General features: G+C 43.3%; 1 protein-coding gene across 1 annotated transcript in view; it reads right to left on the bottom strand.

Annotated features, from left to right (window-relative positions):
- WDR88 (WD repeat domain 88) overlaps nt 1-24,373 on the bottom strand; it is a 390,999-nt gene that overhangs the window by 94,035 nt on the left and 272,591 nt on the right. The window contains exon 6 of the mRNA XM_078671635.1: nt 18,416-18,545. Within this exon, the coding sequence (XP_078527761.1) occupies nt 18,416-18,545 (130 nt within the window). The remainder of the gene's footprint in view (nt 1-18,415; nt 18,546-24,373) is intronic.

Here is a 24,373-nt window from a genome sequence, read left to right as displayed (position 1 = left end):
CCTGCACTTCCCTTCCCTTTTCACTGAGATCACTTTAAATGTAATGAATTTACAATTACTTTGAATACTGTTGAATATATGAGATCCAATATCTTGAACAAACCACAGAAACAATCGATTGCAGAAATAAATGCAATTTGAATTGGAACATTGTACATTTCATACTTTAAATTGTTCAGTTATATTCAGCAAAATAAATATGTGGTGTTTGTCTGTATGGAGCAATACAGAATAACCTGTAAATTAATTGATTTCTAACTCGGACCACTTCTTTTTTGTACTGATGTGTAATATGTAAGTACTGAAATATTACCCAGTCGAAATCGTTAATCTTTTATCGACCTAACAAGAATGCTATCAAACTTGCTGGAATTCGAACCTCTGCCCCACAGATGACACGCAGATCTAAGCAGCGAGCTCTTAACACACTGAGCTATCTTAATGGCATGATTTATTAGTAAGGTCGAGGAAGATGTAATCGACAAGCAGCCCTATGCATAGAGGTACACAGGAATCACATAAAGAGTCTGAAAGTCCCCCCGCCCAAAATATAGCTTGCCCTGTCGTGTAGTTCCCATGGGGCACATGCATCAATGTAAGCTTTTGCGATTCCTTAGTTGTGATTATTAAGGAATCACAATTAAGGAATTGCAAAAGCCTATGCATTTAGGAATCGCTATAAAATTTGCGATTCCCAAACATTCCTTACTTGCGATTCACAAATTGCGAGTCGCAATTAAGGAATGCCTTCCCATTCATTCCAATGGGCCTACCCTGTTGCACCCCTGAAATTGATCTGTGCACACATGTTGCGAATCGCACTGTTTGTGCTCGCAAAAATGGTTGATGCATGTGCCTGTCTATATCCTATACAGGATCTGCACGTTCGGATAACATAAACTGTGGGTTTGGTGGCAGACTGGTTCCGAGCACCCCCACCGGATATGTTAACCTGTTTGCATTAAGCTAGCTCACAGTGCCACTAGAATCTCCTCTTATCAGGGAGAGAATAGTTTCTGGCAACCTCAGAAAATGACCACCCTGATCCCTCAGGAGGGTGGAAACAATGTGTTACTTTTCGCTCAGTCACTTGTGCTCACTTAGTTGGTCTCAGAGATACACAGAATAAATAGTCTGGGAGTTTCAATAAGGATTTATTGAACAGTTGTTATTCTAGTGTAGAATAGATTTATTGTAACAACCATTAGACAGTAGCAGAGATATATGATTAGCAGTACTACGAAAGTAAAGGGATGGTATAGTTCTACCATCTTGCAGTAATCATTAATATATACAAGTACATAAAACACATGATAGGAAAGTGCGTACTCCTAAGATGCCTCCCTAACTAGATGTACCTAAATGTACCTAGCATCTATGTAGGTGTTATGTGTTATGCAAAGAATCCCTCTAAGGCCTAGTCAACCACAAAACCTGAAAAAGAGAGAATATGGGACCCCGTCCTGGTCTCGAGTTGGACACACCGCGAGGGATGTTAGATCACTGCTAGCTGGAGCATCTGCATGCAGGAACCTCAGCGTCTGTGGTCAGTGTGTCAGCCGGGAAGTCACGGTCTCCTCTATCTGTCTAAGCAAGACGTGATGTATATATACCCAGAGGTCTCCCCAGTGGTCCTACCTTGCTGTGTTACTGTGTTGGCCTAAAGGATGACATCGGGCTTGAACTTTAACATAGATATTATACAGGAGATGTTCATCCTGCTGTGAGTCCTGCTGTGCTTCCAAGAAACCTCATGCATAATGTATGAGTATCGAACCAGGGAAAAACCCGCATTCTGAATGCAGTGTCGTATCTAGGTAAAAGGTCAGTCCCTATGAACCGTTATGTATGAAATGTAAGGAAGGATGTAGGTGAAATGTAGCAGTGTTACCTGCGCCTATATAGGGTACCTATATGGAATTTAACTGCCCCATAAGGTGAGGGAACACAAAGTAGGAAGGCTTGGGAAGTACGGCAAAAATTGTTTAAAGAGAAAAGTTTTCAGTTCTCTCTGGAAAAATCTATCTATCTAGCATGATCACGTGCAGAGCTGCCAGAAAAAGAGTGTGCTTCAGTGCCAAGGCTGCTGCGCCTCTGCTTCATTTTTATATTTTTTTTTACATGTTTGCCATTCTTTTTTGCATACTGAACATGTTTACAAAAAATAAATTTAAAAAGCTACACGCTTGCCAAGGCCAGGGCCATTGGCTTTGCCAATACTTATTTTGACTCTAGTGCTATCCAGAAAAGTGATTGAAATATTAAGGATAGGCCAAGGACCACTGCACATATAGTTTCAATACCTAGTTCAGAATGATGTTTTTGAAAAATAGCCTTATATGTAGAGTTAGAGGACTGAAGTTTTATTTTTCATCAAACTGTGAGATGGTTTCTTCCATTCTACAAAACATTTGGTGAATGGCCACTGTCAGTTTTGAGGGCTGTTCACCAAACATCTAACATTGCTTTGTCTTTCATATACAAACTCCTAAAGTGGGAGCTTATTTCAGAAAAACAGAAAAACTAATGACCCCTACACCCTGGAAGATTTCTCCAAGGTTGGAGGGGGGAAGGGGGGGGGTTGCAATATTTTCTTCCGTCTCAGACTGCAAGGTTTTTCCTGGCAGTGACGGACAGGAGAAAAAAAAGACAGTACACTCTCCCTATTAAGGGCGGATGGTCTGATGTCCTAGCTCCGATGGCCCCTACTCTGTCTGGCTATCTGAAGATATTTTTGGTGGACCCAATGGATGCTCTGTAAACAGAAAACTTAAGGTCCATCCTTCTGCAAATGAGGAGAGAAGACGGAGGGTTTGGGGATATGGTACTCTGTGATAGAGACCTGGTCAGCCAAACTCTAAATTGGGCCCTAAGTGATGCAAAGCAGTTGAGTCCTGTATGTGGTGTGTTGGCTTTTATTAGCACACAAAGTTCAAGAATTTTGGGCCAAACCCTATAGTTTTCACCAGTGGCGGCTCGCTGAGTGCTGCAAGGCGGCGGGCAGGGGAGGGGCAGGGTGGGGGGGTAGTGGAGTCGGACGTATGATGGCCAGGAGTAAAGCAAGTAAATAAAACTATTTACCTCGCGCTGGCTGCATCGCCGACTTGGCAATGCAGCGAGCACACGGTAAATAGTTTACTCAAATAAATGCACCCAAGAACATGTTCTAGACATGATCCACAATACTTACATGCCGATGGCCACATAATTCATTCTCATAAGGTGAGATTGGTATAACTTACAAAACAGATTAACAATCGCTCCTCCAAATATACCAAAGAAAACTCTCCTTGTGCCATTCTTGCCTGCATTGCACCTCATGGAGCTCCATCTACCACAGCCCTAAAAGGTTAGTCCCATCTAGCCATACATTTTTCAACAGACAATAGCCACCTCTATCTAGACTTATCTATCTACGGATAGGAACAAACAATATCTCAACCACCCAGCAAATAAACCCAGAAACGGTGAATGCTAAAATACAGAACTATCAAGATATGGACAGTATGGAAAAAAGGCATAGCGGAATGTCAATCTACAAAAGACATTTTGTTCCTAGACGTAAGTCAACATGCATAACAGAGAAGATGTACATATAAATTAACTAAAAGAAGCACATTTGATGCATGCAATGTACTAACTCTTTCAAGCTGAAACTGATACACGTACAAGGCTGAAACTTATGGAAAACACTTGTAACCTAAATGCAAGCTCTTTCGTGAAAGGGGCACCAATGCCAGTGCCAAAGCCCACTGGTACTTCTGGCGATGCCGAGGTGGTCCTGTGGAAACGAGCTAGGTCTGCCCCAGTCCATCCAGCTTTCCTTAATTAAATTCAAGATAATAAACTATTCATTAAAATAATTGAAGACAATGTTTTACGTTTGTGTGGTAGCTCAGTGAGTTGAGCACTCGCTGCAGAGATGTCTTTCTTTTCAAGCTGCAGGTACAGGGTTGTGTCCACCCCATTCCGCACCCTTTAAAGTTGCTAAATAAATAGTCTGGGCATATGTAGTGTTATTTACAATGATGTGATGCAGCATACATGTTTAGGCAATCTTCAATTACTAAGTCAACTTTCATTGTCCTGCAGTTGATAATGATGCCTCTTGTGATTTGTATCTAAAGGGATAATGTTTATCGTGTAGGAGATTTCCTTACGCTTTTCTCCATTTCTAGAGTTCCGATTTCAGTCGGGTGAGGCATGGGGCTTCTGTGAGCTGCTTGCACAAAAGGAGGTGCGGCCCTTTTGTGCAGTGTGCAGACCCCATTGTGTAGTAAATGGGTGCTTTCAGGCTTGTGTCTCTGCGGAATCTCACAGAGTTTTTGTTTAACTACCAGGACATGTAGTCAATCTCTGCGAGTTCCACCCACCTCTAGTAAAAACCTATTACAACACACTTTTAGCGAGGAAATGTTTAGGGATGAGTAGTGTAAGGTTCGGTGATAGGTAGTGTATAGGGAAAGTAGGGTTTTTTTAGGATCGGAAGCGTGGAGGGATAGTAAGGAGTTTTTAGGGCTGTGGGATGAGTGCTGTTAAGGGGTAGTAAGAAGTTATGTAGGGTTCTTGGCTGGATGGTGCATGGGGTAGAAGGGATTGTTTTGCATCATTAAAGGGTGGTATATAAGGGTAGCTAGTGTTTTTTGAAAAAAATATCGCTGTCACTAAAATCAGCTAAAAATAGACAACAATATCAATTTTTTAATGCAGAGTTTAAAGTAATAAATGTTTAAATATTTTAATATGTACACGTAATATAATGTAGATTCAATATATTCCACTAATATTTAATACTATAAATAAATATAAATTCTTATATAAACACACAAATACATCTTTATATGTGTTTGTGTGTGTGTATATATATATATAAATATAAAGTGTAACATGATTAACAAAAATATGTTTTTCGCAATATATTAATGTTTTACATTTTAAATGAATTACTATGAAAATATATATTTCTAATATAATTAATGACATGTATTTTACATTACATTATTTTTTAAATTTTGTTAATGTACTAATATGAATGAATATATGTATACATATATGTATATATATAATTGTAGCAATACATTTCCAGTATTAATACAACTAATATATCATGTCAAATGCATATTTGTTGTTAATATGTTACTACATATATATCATACATACACAATAAAATCATCAAAAATAAAACACATTTACAAAAAACTATTAACAATACAATAAATGTAATAATAAAAAACAAATAATATTAAATATATAAACAAACTAAACAATGTTATGAAATCTAACCAATATTATGAAATCTATTGGGGTGTAAGAATATAAAATAAACTATTTCCACTCTAGTTTATGCAACAGTAGGTAAAGTGTTGGACTTTGTAGGGGTTAGATTACTATTCCTACTCCAGTCACCACAAAAATATGGACTGTTTTGAACTTTGGAGGAATTAGATGCACTATTCCTATTGCAGTCAGTGAAACAGTGGGGAAAGCATTGGACTTCGTAGGGGTAAACATTTTCTACTTCTACTCCAGTCTAAGCAACAGCAGGGAAAGCATTGGCTTTTGGAGGGGTGCATTTTACTATTCCCATTCAAGTCTACACATCAATAGGGAAAGTGCTGGCCTTTAAAGGGGTTACATTTACTGTTCCCACTCCAGTCTGTGCAACAGTAGGGAAAGCGTTGGGTTTTGGAGGGGTTAACTTTACTATTTCCACTTCAGTCAACACAATAATGGAGAAAGTGTCGGGCTTTGGGGGGTGGGGGGTAAAATTTACTATTACCACTCCAGTCTGTGCAACAGTGGGGAAAGTGTTGAACTGTGAAGATGTTAATTTTACAATTCCAACTGCATTCTAAGCAAGAGTAGGGAAAATAGTTCACTTCAAATATATAACATATATGAGGAACCCCATGAAGGTAGAAAAATAATGACTATATATATAATTCACTGAAAAAACCATAGGTTTCACACATGTTATAGTTCGCTGGACATTTCACTCATACAAAACCATTGAAATTCCCCCGTCATAGTTAGTTCAGCTAACTATAACTCGCGCGCCCGCAATGCACTGCTGATGACGTCACATATTACATCACTAATGACATGGTCAGTGACATCACTCATGACATCACTGATGACATCTCAAATGACATCACTGATGACATCACTGATCACATCATCCAGTGAATGTGTGTCTTTCTGAAAAATATATATATGTATATCTAAATGTCGATGGAAGAATAAATGGGTAAATAAGTGTCTAAATGGATGTTTTTTTGTAAAATTGATTGTATAACTAACTTATTAAGTGTATCTTAGTGAATACATGTAGTAGCAAGTAATGTTCAAATATGTAAATATCTGTATCAGTGTCTCACTTTGTGTATAAGTGGCTGCATGGGTTGGTGAGTAGCTACATGAGTGTCTATATGGGTTATTAGTTGTTTTTTTGAGTATCAGTATGAGTGTCTGTATGGTTTGGTGGGGGGTATTACTTAGCGCACAGATGCATGAATGACTGACTCACTGTTTGTATGTGTTTTGAAGACAGCATGTGTGCAGGACTATATGGGTGGATGAGTGTGTGTATGGGTGTGTTAGTGAGTGAATGACTAATGACTTATGAGTAACTACATATGTTTTAAACTAGTATATGTGAGTATTGATGTATATAAGTGAGTATATGTGAGAGTGAGAGATTGGAAGAGTTCCTGTATAAATAAGTATGTGTTTCTATAAGTGATTGTTTAAGAGAGTAAGTATGCATACGTTTCTGTAGAAGTAAGTGTAGTGGTGTGTTTATAGCTGTATATGCAAGTAAATGGATGTTTGATAGTTTATTTGCATGTGTGAGTATGTGTGTGAGTAACTCTATGGATGAGTATCGGTGTGTAACAGGATGTATAGGTGTATGAGTACATATGATGAGTACATGTATGAGTGACTATATAGAACTGTTGGTGAATGAGTGGATGTGTATGTAGAGGTTGGAATAACTGAATAGGTTATTGTAACTGGTATTGGTATCTCCATTTTTTTGAAAATTTTAGTTTCTATTTTTTAATGTGTTATCAAAGGTTACATTATGGTGAGAGGAGGTCTGCACTCTTTTACAAGGATGATGTAATCAGTGATGTCATCAGTGATGTCATTTGAGATGTCATGAGTGATGTCAAGAGTGCTGTCACTGACCATGTCATGAGTGATGTAATATGTGACGTCATCAGCAGTGCATTGCAGGCGCGCGAGTTATAGTTAGCTGAACTAACTATAACGGGGGAATTTCAATGGTTTTGTATGAGTGAAATGCCCAGCTAACTATAACGTGTGAAACCTATGGTTTTTTCAGTGAATTTCTAAGGTTTTTTTAAATGCGAATTCCCAACTATAACGTGGCTGAAACCTATGGTTTTTTCAGTGAATTTCTAAGGTTTTTTAAATGCTAATTCCTAACTTTAACGTGGCTGAAACCTATGGTTTTTTCAGTGAATTTCAATGGTTTTGTAAATGATAATTTTTAAATGTATTAATTGTTATATTTTTATATTCTGATTAACTACATTGTTTTAAAGTATTTATTTTTAGATATTTTATTTTTTAAATTACAATACATATTTTTAATATAAATTGAAAAAAATGTTTTTAAAATATTGAAATTGTAATATTTGTTATTTTTAATTTTATATATTTTTTAATTTATATATATTTTATATAGCAGGCAATGATATCCTATGGAAGGAAATTCAAGTTACTGGTAAGTACTGTTAAAATTACTTTTCAGGATCAGTAGTGGGCTGAAAGATGCAGCACTGAGGTCTCTCCTTATAACAGGTGAGTAAATTGGAATTCGTAGTTCGGCTGATTTTAGAGGAATTTTTTAAAGTTCCAAAACTCCACACTTGGAAGAATTTCCAAGTGAAACCAGTCAATGCTAGCCTATGGAAGGAAATTCAAGTTTCTGTAAGTATGGTTAGAATTACTTTTCAGGATCAGCAGTGGGCTGAAAGATGCAGCACTGAGGTCTCTCCTGATAACAGGTGAGTAAATCGGAATTCGTACTTCAGCTGCTTTAAGGGGAATTTTTTAAAGTTCCAAAACTCCACACTTAGAAATATTTCCAAGTGAAACCAGCCAATGTTAGCCTATGGAAGGAAATTCAAGTTACTGTAAGTATGGTTAGAATTACTTTACAGGATCAGTAGTGGGCTGAAAGATGCAGCACTGAGGTCTCTCCTGATAACAGGTGAGTAAATCAGAATCGGTAGTTCGGCTGATTTTAGTTTGGTCCAGTATATATACAGCGACTTTCCTACACCATCCCCTCCTTTCACCACTGTGCAAACACGCCCTGTGGCACATTTTAAGTTGGGGATATAATTCCCCTTCAACCCTGAGGGTCCCTATAGTCCAACTAGCCCACTAGGTACATCCAGTAAGTGCCATAGAGCTGCGCAGCAGAGAGATGTAAAAAGGGGCGTGGCCTCTGATCACGGCCTGCACCACCTCTCTGCAAACCAGCGCAGTGGCGCTTCCTGGAAGCACCTGGTGGGCTACTTGGCCCCCAGGGTCCCTCAGGATTGAAGGGGAATGTTTTCCCCAACTTAAAACGCGCCACAGGGCGTGTTTGCACACATCACCTCAGGTCCCGTCCCCTCCCTTCACCACTATGTAAACGCGCCCTGTTGCCGTTCTAAGTTGAGAGAATAAGTCCCCTTCAATCCTAAGGGTCCCTAGGATGAAACTAGCCCACTAGGTATCTCCAATAAGCGCCACAGAGCTGCGTTGCAGAGAGGTGTAAAAAGGGGTGTGGCCTCTGAACACCCGTCTGCAACACAACTCCCTGGCACATACTGGAGATACCTGTTGGGCTATTTGGCCCTCAGTATTCAAAGAGAATTAATTCCCCAACTTAAAACGCGCCAGGGGCACGTTTGCACAGTGGTGAAGGAAAGGGGCGTGGCCTGAGGTGACATGTCTGCAAACACGCCCTGTGGCACATTTTAAGTTAGAGAATAGATTCCTCCTCAATCCTGTGGGTCCCTGGGGGACAACTAGCCCACCAGGTACCTCCAGTATGCCCCAGGAGGCTGTGTTGCAGAGAAGAGTTGAGAGGTGTAAGAAAGTGGCTCTATATATACTGGACCAAAGTAAGGTACATTGTTTATAGAGTCCCCAGTGTCCAGAGGTATAACAGAGGTTAAAGTCAGATCTGACCTTACTATCTAAAGTGGTAGCTTGGTCGAGCAGTAAGGCAGTATCAGAGGACAGTGTACAGCATTTGTTGTACACACTCAGTCAGCAAAAGGTTTCACACACTCAAGAACTGAACTCTAGGCCAATAGTTTTTATATCAAAAGATACAGTTGTTTTATTTTAGAACCAACAGGTATCAAAATATACTTTTCTCAATATGAATGACTTTGGTAATTATTTTGCAGAGAGGCGATAGACTTGGTAAGTACAATAGTTACTGGGGTTGCAATGGGCAACACAATTCTAAACACAATTCAACATTGAGCTCAATGGGGTTTTCTATAAAAATGCAATTGATTATTTTCAGGATTACTTTGCTAAAAAACAGTTAAGTAAAAGCGTTTTGGACACAGTTGTAATTTTTAAAGGATATAAATGTATTTTCAAAGTTGACACTTGGAAACTTTGTAGAGAAAAACTAGCAATGTTGTCCTATGGAAGGAATTTCAAGTCACAGGTAAAGTAGGTTCTCATTACTTTTGTAATTCAGTACTGGGCTCCTAGGTCCAGCACAGGGACCTCTACCTAAGTCAGGTAAGTATTTACGTTTCAGTAGTTGGTACGATTTTTAAGGAATATTTGTAATTTGCTAAATTTGACAGAAGAAATTTCAGAGAAAATCAGTCAATGGTTTCCTATGGGAGAAAATTCAGGTAACTGGTAAGTACAGTTAAGATTACTTTTGCGGTTCAATACTGAGCTAGAAAGTACAACTCTGGCTTCTCTCCTGATACCAGGTGAGTATTTCGGAAATCGTTATTCCGCTGATTTTAGAAGAATATTTGAAAGTTTCAAAAATCGATACTTAGAAGAAATTTCAGTGAAAACCAGTCAATGTTAGCCTATGGAAGGAAAGTGCGTTATCGGCTTTCAGGTGAGTACTTGACTGGTGAGGTTAAGGTTCTGGGCATAGACTCAGGGGTCTCCCAGGGTCGGAAAGGTACAGTTGTTACACTCTCAGCGGCACAGGGGCAGCCGGGTGCAGAGAGAGTAGGCCCAATTAAATCCAATGGAGGGTAGGGGGCCCTTGGTTGGTGGCAGCAAGCAGGCAGGCTACGCGGCTGTGGGAGCTGAGCTCCTGGTCACTTACTCTGGGCAAGTGGGTAAGTAGAGTAGGGTAGTAGTTGCACTTTCAGCTGCACTCGGCGGCTGGGTGCAGGGTGCTTTTGAACCGTCGGGCACTCAATGTTATCCAATGGGAAAGTTACAAGGTGAACAAAGGCTGCAGGCTTGGGGACAGAGATTTTTCAGGTGCGACCACCACTTCGAGAGGTAAGTTGGGTTCTTGGAGAAGAGGTGAGTACCCAAAGGAGGGCCCAGGGGGCCGTGGGGCGCCGGGTGCAGGGGTGTCTTTGGGTGTCGGGAAATCTTACCGTCGGCTGGTCGCGGTTGGAGGGGTCCCTGGTTCTGAGGCTGCAGGCGTCGTCTGGGTTGTTGAGGAGGGTCTTTGGGCACTGGACTTTGGGTCCCAGTCGCTGGTGGGATGTCCTCGTGGTCTTTGGTTACTCGGACACAGGCCGGGCTCGGCAGGTGCAGAGTGGGCTGGATTTGCGGTTCCTGGCTGGCACCATGGGTATGGTTGTTGCAGCAGAGCCTCTGCTCAGGGGAGTCCCAGTCTTTGAGAGGGTCAAGGCAGGCAGGTCCTCCGGGTTGTCCAAGGTTGCTGTCTGCAGGAGTCGCTGGGATTTAGCAGAGGTAGGTTCCAGGGTCAACAGGCCGGGAGGGCTGGGGCCAAGTCAGTTTGTGTCGTCCTGTTGTTAGCAGCTGCACTGCGGGTCTTCTTCTTCTTGATCTTCTTTCTTGTTTTCTTATTGGTATCTGAGGAAGGAAGGTTCAGGGTGCCACTAAATACTAAATTTAGGGGTTTTAGAGGTGGGGTGTTGGAGGTAGGGCAAGGGCAGGGACCAATAGGTCCCTGTCCTGGGGTGGGTACACCCCCTAATCTGCTCCTCTCCGGTGGGAGGGGGGCAGGGGCCTAGCTGTGATTGGGCAGGGCTCCCCATCTTCAAGATGGCCGGAGCCCGGGGTCGTGCTTCACCTCGCCTCTCCCACCTGAGGGGTGGGGTTGGCACAGGCTGGCACACTCCCCTTCCTGACGTAGGGTTTCCCGCCAGAGTGGGGGTCAGAACTGGTGGGGGCCAGTTGCTTAGTACAGCAAGTGGTCTGGAGAAGCACACAAAGGCATTTGAAGATTCCCCCTGCCCATCCTGGGGAGGAGACCTAGCACCTCGCCCAGGATGTGCATTGTTCCAGGCCCAGGAGAGCGGGGGGCTCTCCACCCAGGGGTCCAGCAACATGTCTGCTGTGTGGAAGCCTAGGCAGCCTCTCAGACCAGACGTGGATTGTAGGTTAGGTTTTCAAGGGGCATCTCTAAGATGCCCTCTGGTGCATTTGACATTAAATCCCACACTGGCATCCGTGCAGGTTTAATGTGCTGAGAAATTTGATATCAATCTTGTCAGTCTTCAGTGTAGCCATTATGGTGCTGTAGAGTTCGTAATGACGACCTCACAGCACCATATACTCTTAATGCATCACTGCACATAGAGTGCCCAGGAATGGCCCTGGGTACTGTAGGGGCACAGGGCTCGTGCACCTGTGCCCACATCACTGGCATAGCAAAACACACAAGATGAAGGACGGAATGTTGCACAATGGCAAAACATTCACCCCCAGTCACAGATCTGGGTTTAATCCATCGTTATATTGCTCACCAAGCCACCCCAGCTCAGAAATGGCCATATGCAAATCAGTCTTGACCCTGTGCCTCATGGGAACAGTCCAGACCGAACTGCCAATCCATGTCTTCCCTGGACCAGAATAAAGCATCCTAGGACCGGTTTCTGGCTATCAGCTTTCATCAGCCAGGATAGCTTGACTCCAGTGGCTTAATGAGCACGGGACCCACGTCGGGGCATAGCCTTCTCACATAGGGTGAACAGCAAAACACACAAGATGATGGACGGAATGTTGCACAATGGCAAAACATTCACCCCCGGTCACAGATCTGGGTTTAATCCATCGTTTTTTGCTCACCAAGCCACCCCAGTTCAGACATGGCCAAATGCAAATCAGTCTTGACCCAGTGCCTCATGGGAACAGTCCAGACTGAACTGCCATCACTGGCATAGGGCACCCAGCTAGAGGGGTGACTGAGGTATGCCAGGGCAGTGGGTCTTGTGGGCATGGTACTTAGACACTCAGCCTGCAAAGGCAGTGTGTGGGTGTCAGGGTACAGGGCCCCTAAAGGTGGCACAATAAGTGCTGCAGCCCTTAGGGGTCTTTTCTGGTCACCGTGCCCTGGGTACCTAGGGTACCATCTACTAGGGGCTGAGAGGTGGCAGAGATGCCGATTGGGTTTCAGGTTCAACACAGTTTTAGGGAAGGAACACGAGCCCTGGGCACCTGATTGGCTGGAGCTCAGGGCACACTCAGTCAAAGCACATCAGCAGTTCAGCAAAAAGTGGGGGCATACCAATGCAAGAAAGATGGCACTTTCTCACAAGAGGCCGCGCCCCCTTTTACAACACTCTGCAACGCAGCTCCGTGGCACTTACTGGAGGTACCTGGTGGGCTAGTTGGCCCCCGGGAACCCTCAAGATTGACAAGGAATTAATTCTTCAACTTAAACCGCGCCACAGGGTGTGTTTGCACACATGTGAACTCAGGCCCCACCCCCTCCCTTCACCCCATGGCGCGTTTTAAGTTGGGGGATTAACTCCCCTTGAATACCGGCGGTCCATGCGGTGCAACTAGCCCACCAGCTACCTCCAGTAAGCGCCACAACGCTGCGTTAAAGATAAGTGTGAAAAGGGGTGTGGCCTCAGAACACCTCTCTGCAACGCAGCCCCCAGGCGCATCCTGGAGGTTCCTGGTGGGTTAGTTGGCACCCAGGGACCCCCAGTATTCAAGGGGAATATGTTCCCCTCTGCAAACGCGCCAGGGGGCGCGTTTGCAGAGTGATGAAAGGAGGGGGCGTGGACTCAGGCGCAATGCCGGTCTTTTTTTTATTTTATTTTTTAAGAAGGGGGGCTGTGTAGCCCTCCTTCTTTTTCAATTTTTGTGGGCCCTGGGGACCCCATCCCCCAGGGCCTGCCCCCTAATTTTTTTTAATATAAAAAAATGAGGAAGGGGGCTGCGTGGCCACCCTCCCGAGGCCTTAATCTCCTCGGGGACCCCATACCCCGGGGCATGGCATTTTTATTTTTAAAAAAACAAACTATTGGGTGGGGGGGCCTTGTGGCCCCCCTGCCGGGCCACTTGTAGCCCCAGGGACCCCATCCCCTGGGGCTGGCCCTCTCTGTTGGGGACCGTGGGGGGTTCCCCAATCCCCCCACGGTCCGGCGGCTCCCCACCTCCTGCGGGAGCCGGCATTGCTTTTCCACACAGGGAGCAGCTAACAGGCTGCTCCCCATGTGGAAAAGCAATCTGCTTTGCTATTTGGAAGAGAGAGCAGGTATCCTGCTCTCTCTTCCAAATAGCAAAGCAGTTTGCTTTAGCAGGGTGGGAGCTGTGAGGCTCCCGCCCTGCCATAGCAAACTACAGTGTCCAGGGGGTCGGCACCCCCGGACACTGCAGGAGCCAGCCGTGGGGGGTGGCGGTCCCCAGGGCCCTCGAGGGCTCCAGGAGGAAGGCCGCGTGGCCCCCCTACCACCTTTTTTAAAGCCCCGGGGGGAGGTGGTCCCCGAGGCTCGGGGGTCCTTGGAGGCCTCCCATCATTAAACTTTTAAGCCCCAGGGGGTGACGGTCCTGGGGGCTGCGGGTGGGGCGTGTGCCCCCGCAATGTGAATCAAGTGGAGCCCCGGTGGGTGGCAGTCTCCGGGGCTTGGGTGGGCCTTAGAGGCCCCCATCATTAAACTTTAAGCCCCGGAGGTGGCGGTCCCCGGGGCTGCGGGGGGCCGTGTGCCCCCCGCATTGTCAATCAAGTGGAGCCCCGGGGGTGGAGGTCCCCGGGGCTCGTGGGGGTGCCATGTGCCCCCCGCAATTACACATGCTTTTGCCCCAGGGGTGGCGGTCCCTGGGGCAGTGTGGGGGGGATTGGGCCCCCCACACTTAATTTTTATAAACATGCCCCCGGGATTTGCCCCCAAGGGCTAATTATCATAGAAGCGCGGGAGCCCGCACTTCGTTTTTTTTTATTGGCAAGTTCCGCACACCCTGCTCGGATTTTGCCGATTTTAAAAAAATATAGGGTTTTTTTGGGCCCTGAGCAGACCTAGGGGCCAGGGTGTTTCTACCCTGCCCCATTTTCGCGTTTTACGCATTTTTCATTTAGGTTTCTTGTGCCTCTGTTCTACTGAGGCACAAGATGGCTGCCAACACTTCCTGGTTTGAAGTGTTGACAGCCAATTAGAATACAGCTCGTGCACGGCAGGGTGAGCGGATCCTCCGAGGACATAGATATATATGTACTTTTCTCAGGAACTATAGAACGGATTTACACCATTTAAGCAAAAGGCACAAGCCTGAACTGAGGACTACCTGTTTGCCAAATTTGGTGTAATTCCGTTCAGCAGTTAGGGCTGTAGCCGTGATGAACGGTTCCAATGGAAAATTGCATGGGGAAAACATTTTTTGAGACCCCCCTTTTTTCTCGACCCTTGCTTCACGAATCACCCCGAGACTTTCAGGATAGGAGCGGACGGGAGCGCCCCATTAGTTTTGAAAATTTCGCGAAGATTCGTCAACCGGCGCCAAAGTTATTCCAAATAGAATGTTGCGGATTTCCTATGGAAAATAGGTCCTAACTAGAACTACCTACTGGCGACCGCCAGTAGGATATATATATATATATTGTTCTCCAAAGAATGCTCTCAGCATTAAAAGGGCACACAACCGCGCCCCCACCATCTGGCATGTGTTACCTCGCTACAGCTTGCCTCAAGATGCCATATATTTCCTCATGGCCGACGCGTTTCAAGGTAAACACCTCTTCTTCATGGGCAGGAAACAGGCACTGCAACTTCTCATTTCCGGTATCTTTTTATTATTAGAAAATTGCCCTGATTGGCTTTTGCTTTGTGCATACATAATGATTATTGCATTATGGATATTTGAGTCCCGTGAGATGAGTGACAGTTCAGAATAAAAAGATACCGGAAATGAGATGTTGCAATGCCTGTTTCCTGCCATGAGGAAATATATGGCATCTTGAGGCAAGCTGCAGCGAGGTAACAAATGCCAGATGGTGGGGGCGCGGTCGTGTGCCCTTTTAATGTCGAGAGCATTCTTTGAAGAATATATATATATATATATCTATATATATATATATATATAGATATATATATATATATATATTCTCGCTCCTGTTGCACCTTACTCACGCACTCGTACACGGGTGCTGCCTGCGGGAGGTGCTACCGCAACATATCGTGCTCCTTGTCCACTTCTTTGTTGCCAAAAGAGACACAGCACTCGCGGGGGAAAGTCGAAGATTTTATTTAGACTTTCAAACGCACCAGACGCGTTTCGGCATATGCCTTCCGCTGTGTCTCTTTTGGCAACAAAGAAGTGGACAAGGAGCGCGATATATATATATATAAAAACAATCATTTTACACATATTTATTCAATAAAAAAATTATTAACAATCATTAAATCATTTTTATTAAATTATTGAGTAATTAACTTCCAATCCCCTAACCCCACAAACCTAGCAGTCCACACCTGAACAGAAACTAAAAAACATAACTTGTACATGACTGACATATTTGAAAAAAATTAAATAACTAATTATTATTGTTAGCTATGACTTAATTACCTTCCTACTCTAGACCCCTACAAACCTAGTATACTGTAAATGAAATAAAATGGAAAAATAAGTATTCCACAGTTTACATATTTAAAATTCAATTAAATAACTAATTTCCAAATAATAAATAGTAAACAAAATATTGCTTAACTTCCCAACCTACACCCCTGCCAATCTAGCAGCCCACAACTAAAATATAAGTAAAATAAGTATTCCATAAATATCAATTAAAAATCAATTAAATAATGAATTCACAATTAATTATTAAGTGTTAACGATTTCTTAACTTCCCGGCCCTATACCTCTACAAGTATAACAGAGTGCAAATACCATATAATGAAAATTAATCAGTATTGCATAAATTACATAATAAATATCAATCATGTAATTTATTAAAATGTATTAAATAATTCTGTCAGGTTACACGGCCCGCGGACTCTGACAGTAAAGAGAAAAAAGCTGTAATGCCTTATTGGCCCATACCTCTGCTTACCTTGAAGCCCCCGGCACCCTCTGCTGATGTATTGAATGCAGACGAAGACTCGCAGGAAAACCCTTACGAGCCCTTACCTTAGAGATCTGGCGACCAAGTTAGTATGAGAGTGCAAGACCCACCCCTTGGTGGGAGGGACCTACGGGGCCGGAAAGTGAAATTGACCCGGAAGAGCCAGATAACTTGTCGGCATTATCGTGAAGAACCGAAGAAGGCGGTCGGAGGACCAGAGAAGCCGCACAATATCCCCAAGGTGAAGACGACGACCGAGACGCTGTACAGAAGGAGAGAACCAACCCAGAAGTCCAGATGGAAGTGCCTGGTGGCCAACGATCCCACAAGCCGCCCAGCCGCGTTCCCGGAGGAGCATGGCTCACCCAGGTGCGTGCTCTTTTCCGAGGGCGGGGCAGTGGGCAGACGATAGGACTCAGTCCTTTCTAGGGGGGAGTCAGTAAAGTGTGAGACCCATCTAGGTTCCCAAGTAATGCCCACTTGCTTGGTGATGGTTTCTATATCCCAAACTGTATGACGGGTGCATTTCTCTCCCTCACTCCCTGCCCTACAGTTGTGACATAATATGACCAGACCACTGACGCCTGCTTTCTTTCTATTTTCTTTTTGGGTGTAATCGGATCCTGCCATATCGGAAATCGGTGGTGGAGCATACAGGAAGCCAAAGAAGATTGCTATTCCCCCTGATTCGAAACAGATTGTTTAAGTTTCCTTATATAACTGTTGAGAACGGCAATAAAAGCGTCAGGAACCTAATATCTGGCATATCCTTTCTTCGCCCGCGACAAATTCTTAATTATTTATACCTAATTAATTTCCAAGCCAATCCCCCTACAAGCCCAACAACCTGTTATGACACTATAAATGGCTTTACAAAAACTAAAACAAATTGAAATAGCTTAAAATTACAAGCTGTATTAAAAAAAAAGTATAACATTTATATAAACAATTGTGACACATAAAACTAAAATATCAACTAAATTACATTCAAATAATTAAAAACTACATTTTAACCACTATATTAGTGAAAACTATACTAAAAACATCAATATTATTTAGAACAATATTATTTACCTTAAATAATGATATTCTTGTCAACGATATTTTTGCATCACAATGTTTGTGTGTCACAATATTTAATTTCTGATACTTCTGTATCCAATTTTTTTAAATCAATATTTTGTCCAAGCACTGGTAAAGCCTTTTTAGGACTGCCACAAGACAACAAACATGTAAAATCCAAACAACCACATAAGATGGCGGAGGGAGGTGAAAGAAAATCCATACCAGCCATGGAAAAGAGTGGGCTTGTACACGACACAAGGCAATACCTGAACAATGAATTAAGCGACTGAGACACTGAGTGTGAAGGTAGGTATAGGGCAAAGTAGTGAGAAAGATCAATTTTTAGTAAATAAGTTCCTGAAACATTGTATCTTCACATGGAGTGCAATTAACAAGTAATGTTAATGGGGACTTGGGGCATGGGAAACACAATCCTTTAATGCAAATCACATACCTTATTTGCACTATCCTTAAAATATTTTAATTTGCTTAGGCTTGAACCCTGGTGCTAAACACATTGGAATGAGAAAATAGTTTCCTTCTACCGAGATGCACTAGTATCCTTCACTGTGTCGCAATACCGCACATACAAAAAAATCATTTTATACTCTCTTTCCTAAATAAAAAGAGAGATTTTTTAATTTCTTAACATTATCAATTCATGATGAGCATCTTACTAAAGACACAGTAAGACTGTGAGAAAATATTGCTTCTGTTTGTGCACATTATCCAAAATAAAAAGACTGCCCAAAGATTGTTTTTAAAGTGCTTAGGGCTAGCTCAGTACACCAATTAGAATGAGCTGTAGATTCTACGGACTACTATCCAATGGATGTTTCTTACTTGTGAATCGTGATAGTGGTAGATTGTGCCACTGTGTCCCAAAGTTTAATCGACCTGTCCGATGACACCGAACACACCCGTGTGTTATCAGGATCGAAACGACACCGCGTCACAGTGCTCTTGTGGTGATCTAAAAGACAAACACATTGCATTAGAGAAATACAATTATGAATTTATTTGTCAGCAACGTGAGGATTTGTACATATGTCAGAGGCAGAGCGTTTTTGGGCACATGTAGTGATTGTTAGAGATTGCAAGTGCTGTAGTTGGACAGACCTATAAATATACACGTATTACTTATGCTCATTTAAAATATATGGTGTTATTAGCATGTATATTTTATACATCTTGTATTTTAAATTAACATTTAAAGAAAGAAAAGAAAATCTGCATACAGTTCCTAGTAACCTTGCATTTCCACCTCACAATTACCAATCTTCGCACAATACGAAATCTCAAGCTCTGATGCCATGTACCATTTCCCAATCCCCCAGATTTTGGTAATTTGTGAGGTGCCTACGCATTGCCATATGTCCAATTTTCAGAACAAAGTTAGTGTATTACAGGACTTTTCTCCAAGCAGTCAGTGAATACTGGGCAGTTCTCTGGCGAATAACTGTGACTTACCACTGATGTCCATGGGGCTGGGTACTACGGCGCTGATCAGCGTCCATGTGAAGATCTGCGACGCCTCTCTCAGAAGGAGCGCACTTATTAAAAATGGGATATCAACTTCTTTTTGCGAATGAAAACTTTAGTTTTTCATTTTCACTAAGTATCTCTTTTTAGAATGTGTATTCAATATAAATAATTATGTTTCCAGGTGTGACTGGACGCTGTCGCAGTCCCAGGCCTTATGTGATCAATATAAAAAGTGGCACTCCAGGAGAGAGGCTTTGGCTCCACCCTCATGTTGATCTTCCTCCTTGTTGATTTTGATTGTGCAGAGGTTGTGTGTGTCCCCTGAAAAAGAGTGCTTGTTTTGCACAGATTATGCTCAATAAGGAAGGCCTGAGTTGGTTATGGTGACAAGCAAGTGATCACCTTCTAGGCCTGACTGGTGGCATTTTGAAAATGTATGTCAGATGCCTTAGATCTGACCTAGTTATTTTTTTTTTTTGTCCTCATTTATCACCTTGGTTTCAAGTGAGGTCGCCGTCTGGAACACTACAATCTGTCTCAGGTTAACAACCAGGCAGGGTATGATTATAGATGCCTCTGAATGGACCGACACCCTATATGTTATGTCCTCAGGGACCAACAAAAAAGAAACCAAGAAGGGAGTGCAGACACTATCTTAGCCAGAAAGAGGTGCAAGTACAACCAATATCTCCCAGAAGATGAATCCGGGCTCTTCGGGTTCAATAGCACCATTGGTGAGTAATCATCGGACGGGGGAGGGGGGGAAACCCCGTTAAGTCAATGACCCCAATCCAACTGGTGCCAAAATGCTCTCTTTGCTGGGTTACCAGATCTTGCTAGATCAACTCTAGACACTTGCAAAACTGAAATCTGCCAGTCGATGTGTGAGGGCGGAACAGAGTCTTTCCATTTTTTGCAAATCTCTCTACGGGCAAGTAGGATTGAATAAAACAGGAGACTTTTTGCATGCCCATGAACCTCGGCCAAGAGCCCAAAGATGACAGTAGAAAGGTCTAGGGTGATTTGACTTCCTAACGATTCAGAGAGAGTGTGGCATATGGCATCCCAAAAAGGAGACAAACGAGGGCATTCAAAGAACATGTGGGCATCTGAAACCGCTGGTAGAGCACATTTAGGACAAACCACAGGGTTCCCTTCTGAGAATTTTGAAAGTCTGAGGGGAGAATAGTAGGCCCTGTGGAGCGTGAACAGATGGTTTCTGTGCAGCCATGCCGGCTTAACAAGATCCCACAAAATTTTAAATGAGTTGCTCCACATATCCTTTACATTATGTCCCGGCATAGTAGGTCCCCAAAGCTGGTCTGGTAGCAAAAAGTCCCCATCAAGTTCCTCGATTATCAAATTGTACCAGAGGGAGACTTCCTTTTTGGCCGGTGGATTATCTACCATCTGGAATACTAAATGACTATAACCTCCAATAGGAAATCTATTTGCCAAGGATGGCCGAGCCAAGAAAGAATGAGTCCACCCAGCCATTTGCATATATTTAAACCTTGAGAGGTTAGGACCCACTCTATCTCTCAGACACTCCCACGGAAGCAAGCTACCCTCTGAAAATAAGTCCCCCCAAACTAGCATCCCTGCCTCCTTAAGCGGAGCCACCAAACTATCACCCAGCCACAAAGGGCTCCCCGGAAGACCCCAAAGAGGTGTCCTATAGCCATAATAGCTAACTTTTAAGTTGACCATTAACTTTGCCCACGTTTTTATAAAACCCTGCAAAACCTTCAACTTAATTTTTTTAAAGAACTTTTGGTTGCCAAATTTAAACAAAAAACCTGACTGGCTAAGACCTTCCCCATCAAGCAAAGCTGAGAGCAGGGCTCCCACTCCCGAATCCACAGGCATCTTTAAAAGCATTGTAACATGCGAAAATTGAAATGCCCAGGCGTACAATTGCAAATCAGGGGCAGCCAACCCCCCTTCTCTCTGCGCCTCCTAAGTTTCTTCCAGGCAATCCGCATAAGGTTCCTATTCCAAATAAAGGAAGAGATATCCGCCTGTAGCTTCGTTATCATAGAGGGGTCAAAATAAAGGGGGATCGTATTAAATAAAAAAGAAACTTTGGGTAAGATGGTCATTTTGACCAAGTTAACTCTCCCTAAAAGAGATCGTGGTAGTGATACCCAGGATCGCATTAACTGCCGGCAATGCTTTGCTACTGCAAAGAAGTTTGAAGCTACTAAATGGTTTATGTCCTTCGTGATGTTTAAGCCAAGATATCGCATAGAAGATCCTGGCTGTATGCTGATTTCACAGAGATCATCATTCCAGATTAAAACCTAGGTTTTTGAGGCGTTTACCTCGTACCCTGATACTTCCCCGAACTCCTGTGCTACCTTCAATGCTGCTGGACGTGCGGTTTGTACATCCGAAGAAAGGATAAGCACATCATCCGCATAGAGGGCTACCTTCCGCTCCCAACACCCATACGAGAAAGGCTTAATATTCATGTCATCCCTCAAGCGTTGCGCTAGGGGCTCGATCTACAAATCAAATAGGAGAGGGGAGAGAGGGCAGCCCTGCCTAGTCCCCCTGGAGATGTTAAAGGGGCCCGATAGCGCTCCATTAACCATTATCCGAGCAGTAGGGTTTTGATACAGGAGACCTATGGCTCGCCGAAACCCCCCCCAATGTTAAATTTGGCCAAGGCCTCCGACAGGTATATCCAATTTACCCTGTCGAAGGCCCTGGTGGCATCCAGAGTTACCGCAGCCAGAGGAAGGGATGCGGCAGTAGCCATATCCATGGCTCCTATTAAATCATATGTTAATTCATACAACTGACGTCCTTTTACGAACCCCTTCTGATCCTGGTGAAGCAACTCGGGAGCAACCCCTGCCAACCTCCTTGCCAAAACAGTAGCAAAGATTTTGTAGTCTACATTTAAGATCGAAATTGGCCTATAAGACCCACAGGAGGAGGCAGGCTTACCAGGTTTCAGAATAAGAGTAATGGAGGCACCATTCCAAGATTCTGGAGGAGGCTGACCGTCCATCAAAATTTGGTTAAATAGAGTGACAAGAGGTGGTGTTATTTCATGTTCTAATAACTTGTAAATTTCTGCTGATAGACCGTCGGGTCCTGCCGCTTTCCCTTTCTTGCCACTTCGAATGGTTCCCCTAACCTCCTCCTCAGAGATCTCACTATCCAAGAGTATACTTTGATCAGCAGACAGGGCCGGAAGGGAGATTTTACTTAGCCAATGCTTAACTTGATCAGGGTTGATGGATTTATCTTCATGGTAAATTTCCTGAAAAAAATCTCTAAAAACTAATCTTATGCTCTCATCGAAGAAATTATGGAATCATTTGAGGCTATTGACACAATGTTGTTACGAGCCTGATCTGTTTTTACCTTCCAGGCCAATAGCTTCCCTGCGCCTTCCCCATATTGGAAGTGGGCCAATTTGCTGGCTTCCCATCTTTGCTGAACTCTCTTACTCAAAACTGAACCCAAGTGTGCTTTTAAGTCAAGCAGCTTATCTTGGAGTGGTTTTGAGGCTGCCTCCATAGAAGCAGGCAAAACATCGATATCTGATTGAGTTTTAGCAATGTCTATCTCAATGGAAGCAACCTCCTGCCTATATTGTTTAGAGCGATAGGAAACTTTGCCTGTAATAAGCCCCCTTAGGCACGCCTTAAGGGAGTCCCAGACTACTCCAGACGCTGCCGAACCAATATTTATGATGATAAAACTTTGGATCTCGCTCTTAAGATATGAGACATCATCAGGATGTGAAAGAAGAGAACGATCAAAAGACCAACCTCTAGGGGAGATGCTGGGAGTCCCCTTATACTCCATGAGTATTGCAGAGTGGTCAGATAGATGTAAAGGGAGATAACTTATAGATTTGACAGCATCCGTCAGTCTCTGACTTATCAGGACAAAGTCAATTCTGGATTTATGATGGTATTTATAATTTCTAAAGGAAACGCCCTGTTGCTGTCCTGACCTTAATCTCCAAATGTCCACGTAACCATATTGTCTCATAGATGTAGGCAAAAAGGACCTAGATTTAGAATGGGCCATCGGACGACTACTAGGAGTTTTGTCCAGGAGAGGGTCCAAGACTATATTGAAGTCGCCTGCCCAAATGGTTGGTTCCGGACATGACAGGAGGTGGGCAAGAATAGCCTCAAGAGAAGAGGGGTCATCGATATTAGGCCCATAGTATCCAACAAAGGTATATTGGACCCCAGAGATGACAACTGTGGTAATGACCCATCTGCCACCTGGGTCCACGATCTGGGCAACTAACCTGGCTTTGAGCTGTTTTTTAAAGATAATTGATACCCCTCTGATGTTAGTATTCTGCGAGGAAGACACCGCAAAGTCGATCCATCTATTTTTCTTTACTGAGGCAAGAGATTCAGCATGCGTCAGATGAGTCTCCTGGAGTATAACTATCTGTGCCTCCGAATCACGCACATACTGTAAAATGTTATCAGCTCTTGGTTTGGAACGCAGCCCATTAACATTCCAGGAAATGACTTTAATATACCCCATAAATTCTAATCCAAGGCCTAGCTAAATACGCCTGCACAAAGAAAGTAACCACTCTACATCTTTGCAAAACTATTACCAGATCAGACAGCAATGTATACAATTGAACTAAAACCGAATGAAAAATGAGGAACGTTTTATTTTTAAGCCTTAACCCCTCCCCCCTCCTACCTCTGTGACTCCCCCTCATCCCTTCATCCAACCCCTGGAGAACCCTTGCTATATCTAACCGGAACAAGCCCAGTAGATAGCACCCCTCCCCGCGCTCCCGCAAGAGCTACTCCAACCCGAACTCTAAGTACATAGTGCAAATGACCTGGAGTTATACAGGATTCCTAAAAGTTAAATTTCACCTTTTGCTATGATATTGGTCAAACATTAGTATATAATTAAGATAGCAGTAGACTAAGCTAAATTAGACCAAGCTAATCTGTGATTTGATTTTAACTTTCCTATGATAGATACTTCATGAAACGTGTTCACACATTTTTTTTTTTCCTTATGTATGTTTTTTTTTTTTTTTACTAACTCGAGGAACTCTTACTTTTACTGCCCAGAGTTAACAACAACTCATCCGCTGCCTGCACAGATCTTATATTAAACATTTTGTTATTGTGCATAACTTTTAAGGCAGCAGGCAACATCAATTGTGCCCTAGCACCCAATCCCCTGAAAGCATCCAGTCGCCTCCCAAATTCCCACTGCTTTTCCAGTGTAACTCTCGAAAGATCGGACCTTATTTGAAAAGTGTATCCCTTCCCCGCCAAGGATTTTTGTTTCAAGGCCAGA

This window comes from Lissotriton helveticus, chromosome 12 (genome assembly GCF_964261635.1).
Source record: "Lissotriton helveticus chromosome 12, aLisHel1.1, whole genome shotgun sequence".
Lineage (NCBI taxonomy): Eukaryota > Metazoa > Chordata > Amphibia > Caudata > Salamandridae > Lissotriton > Lissotriton helveticus.
Note: the sequence above shows the minus strand (reverse complement) of the source record. Positions and strands in the feature narration are given on the sequence as shown.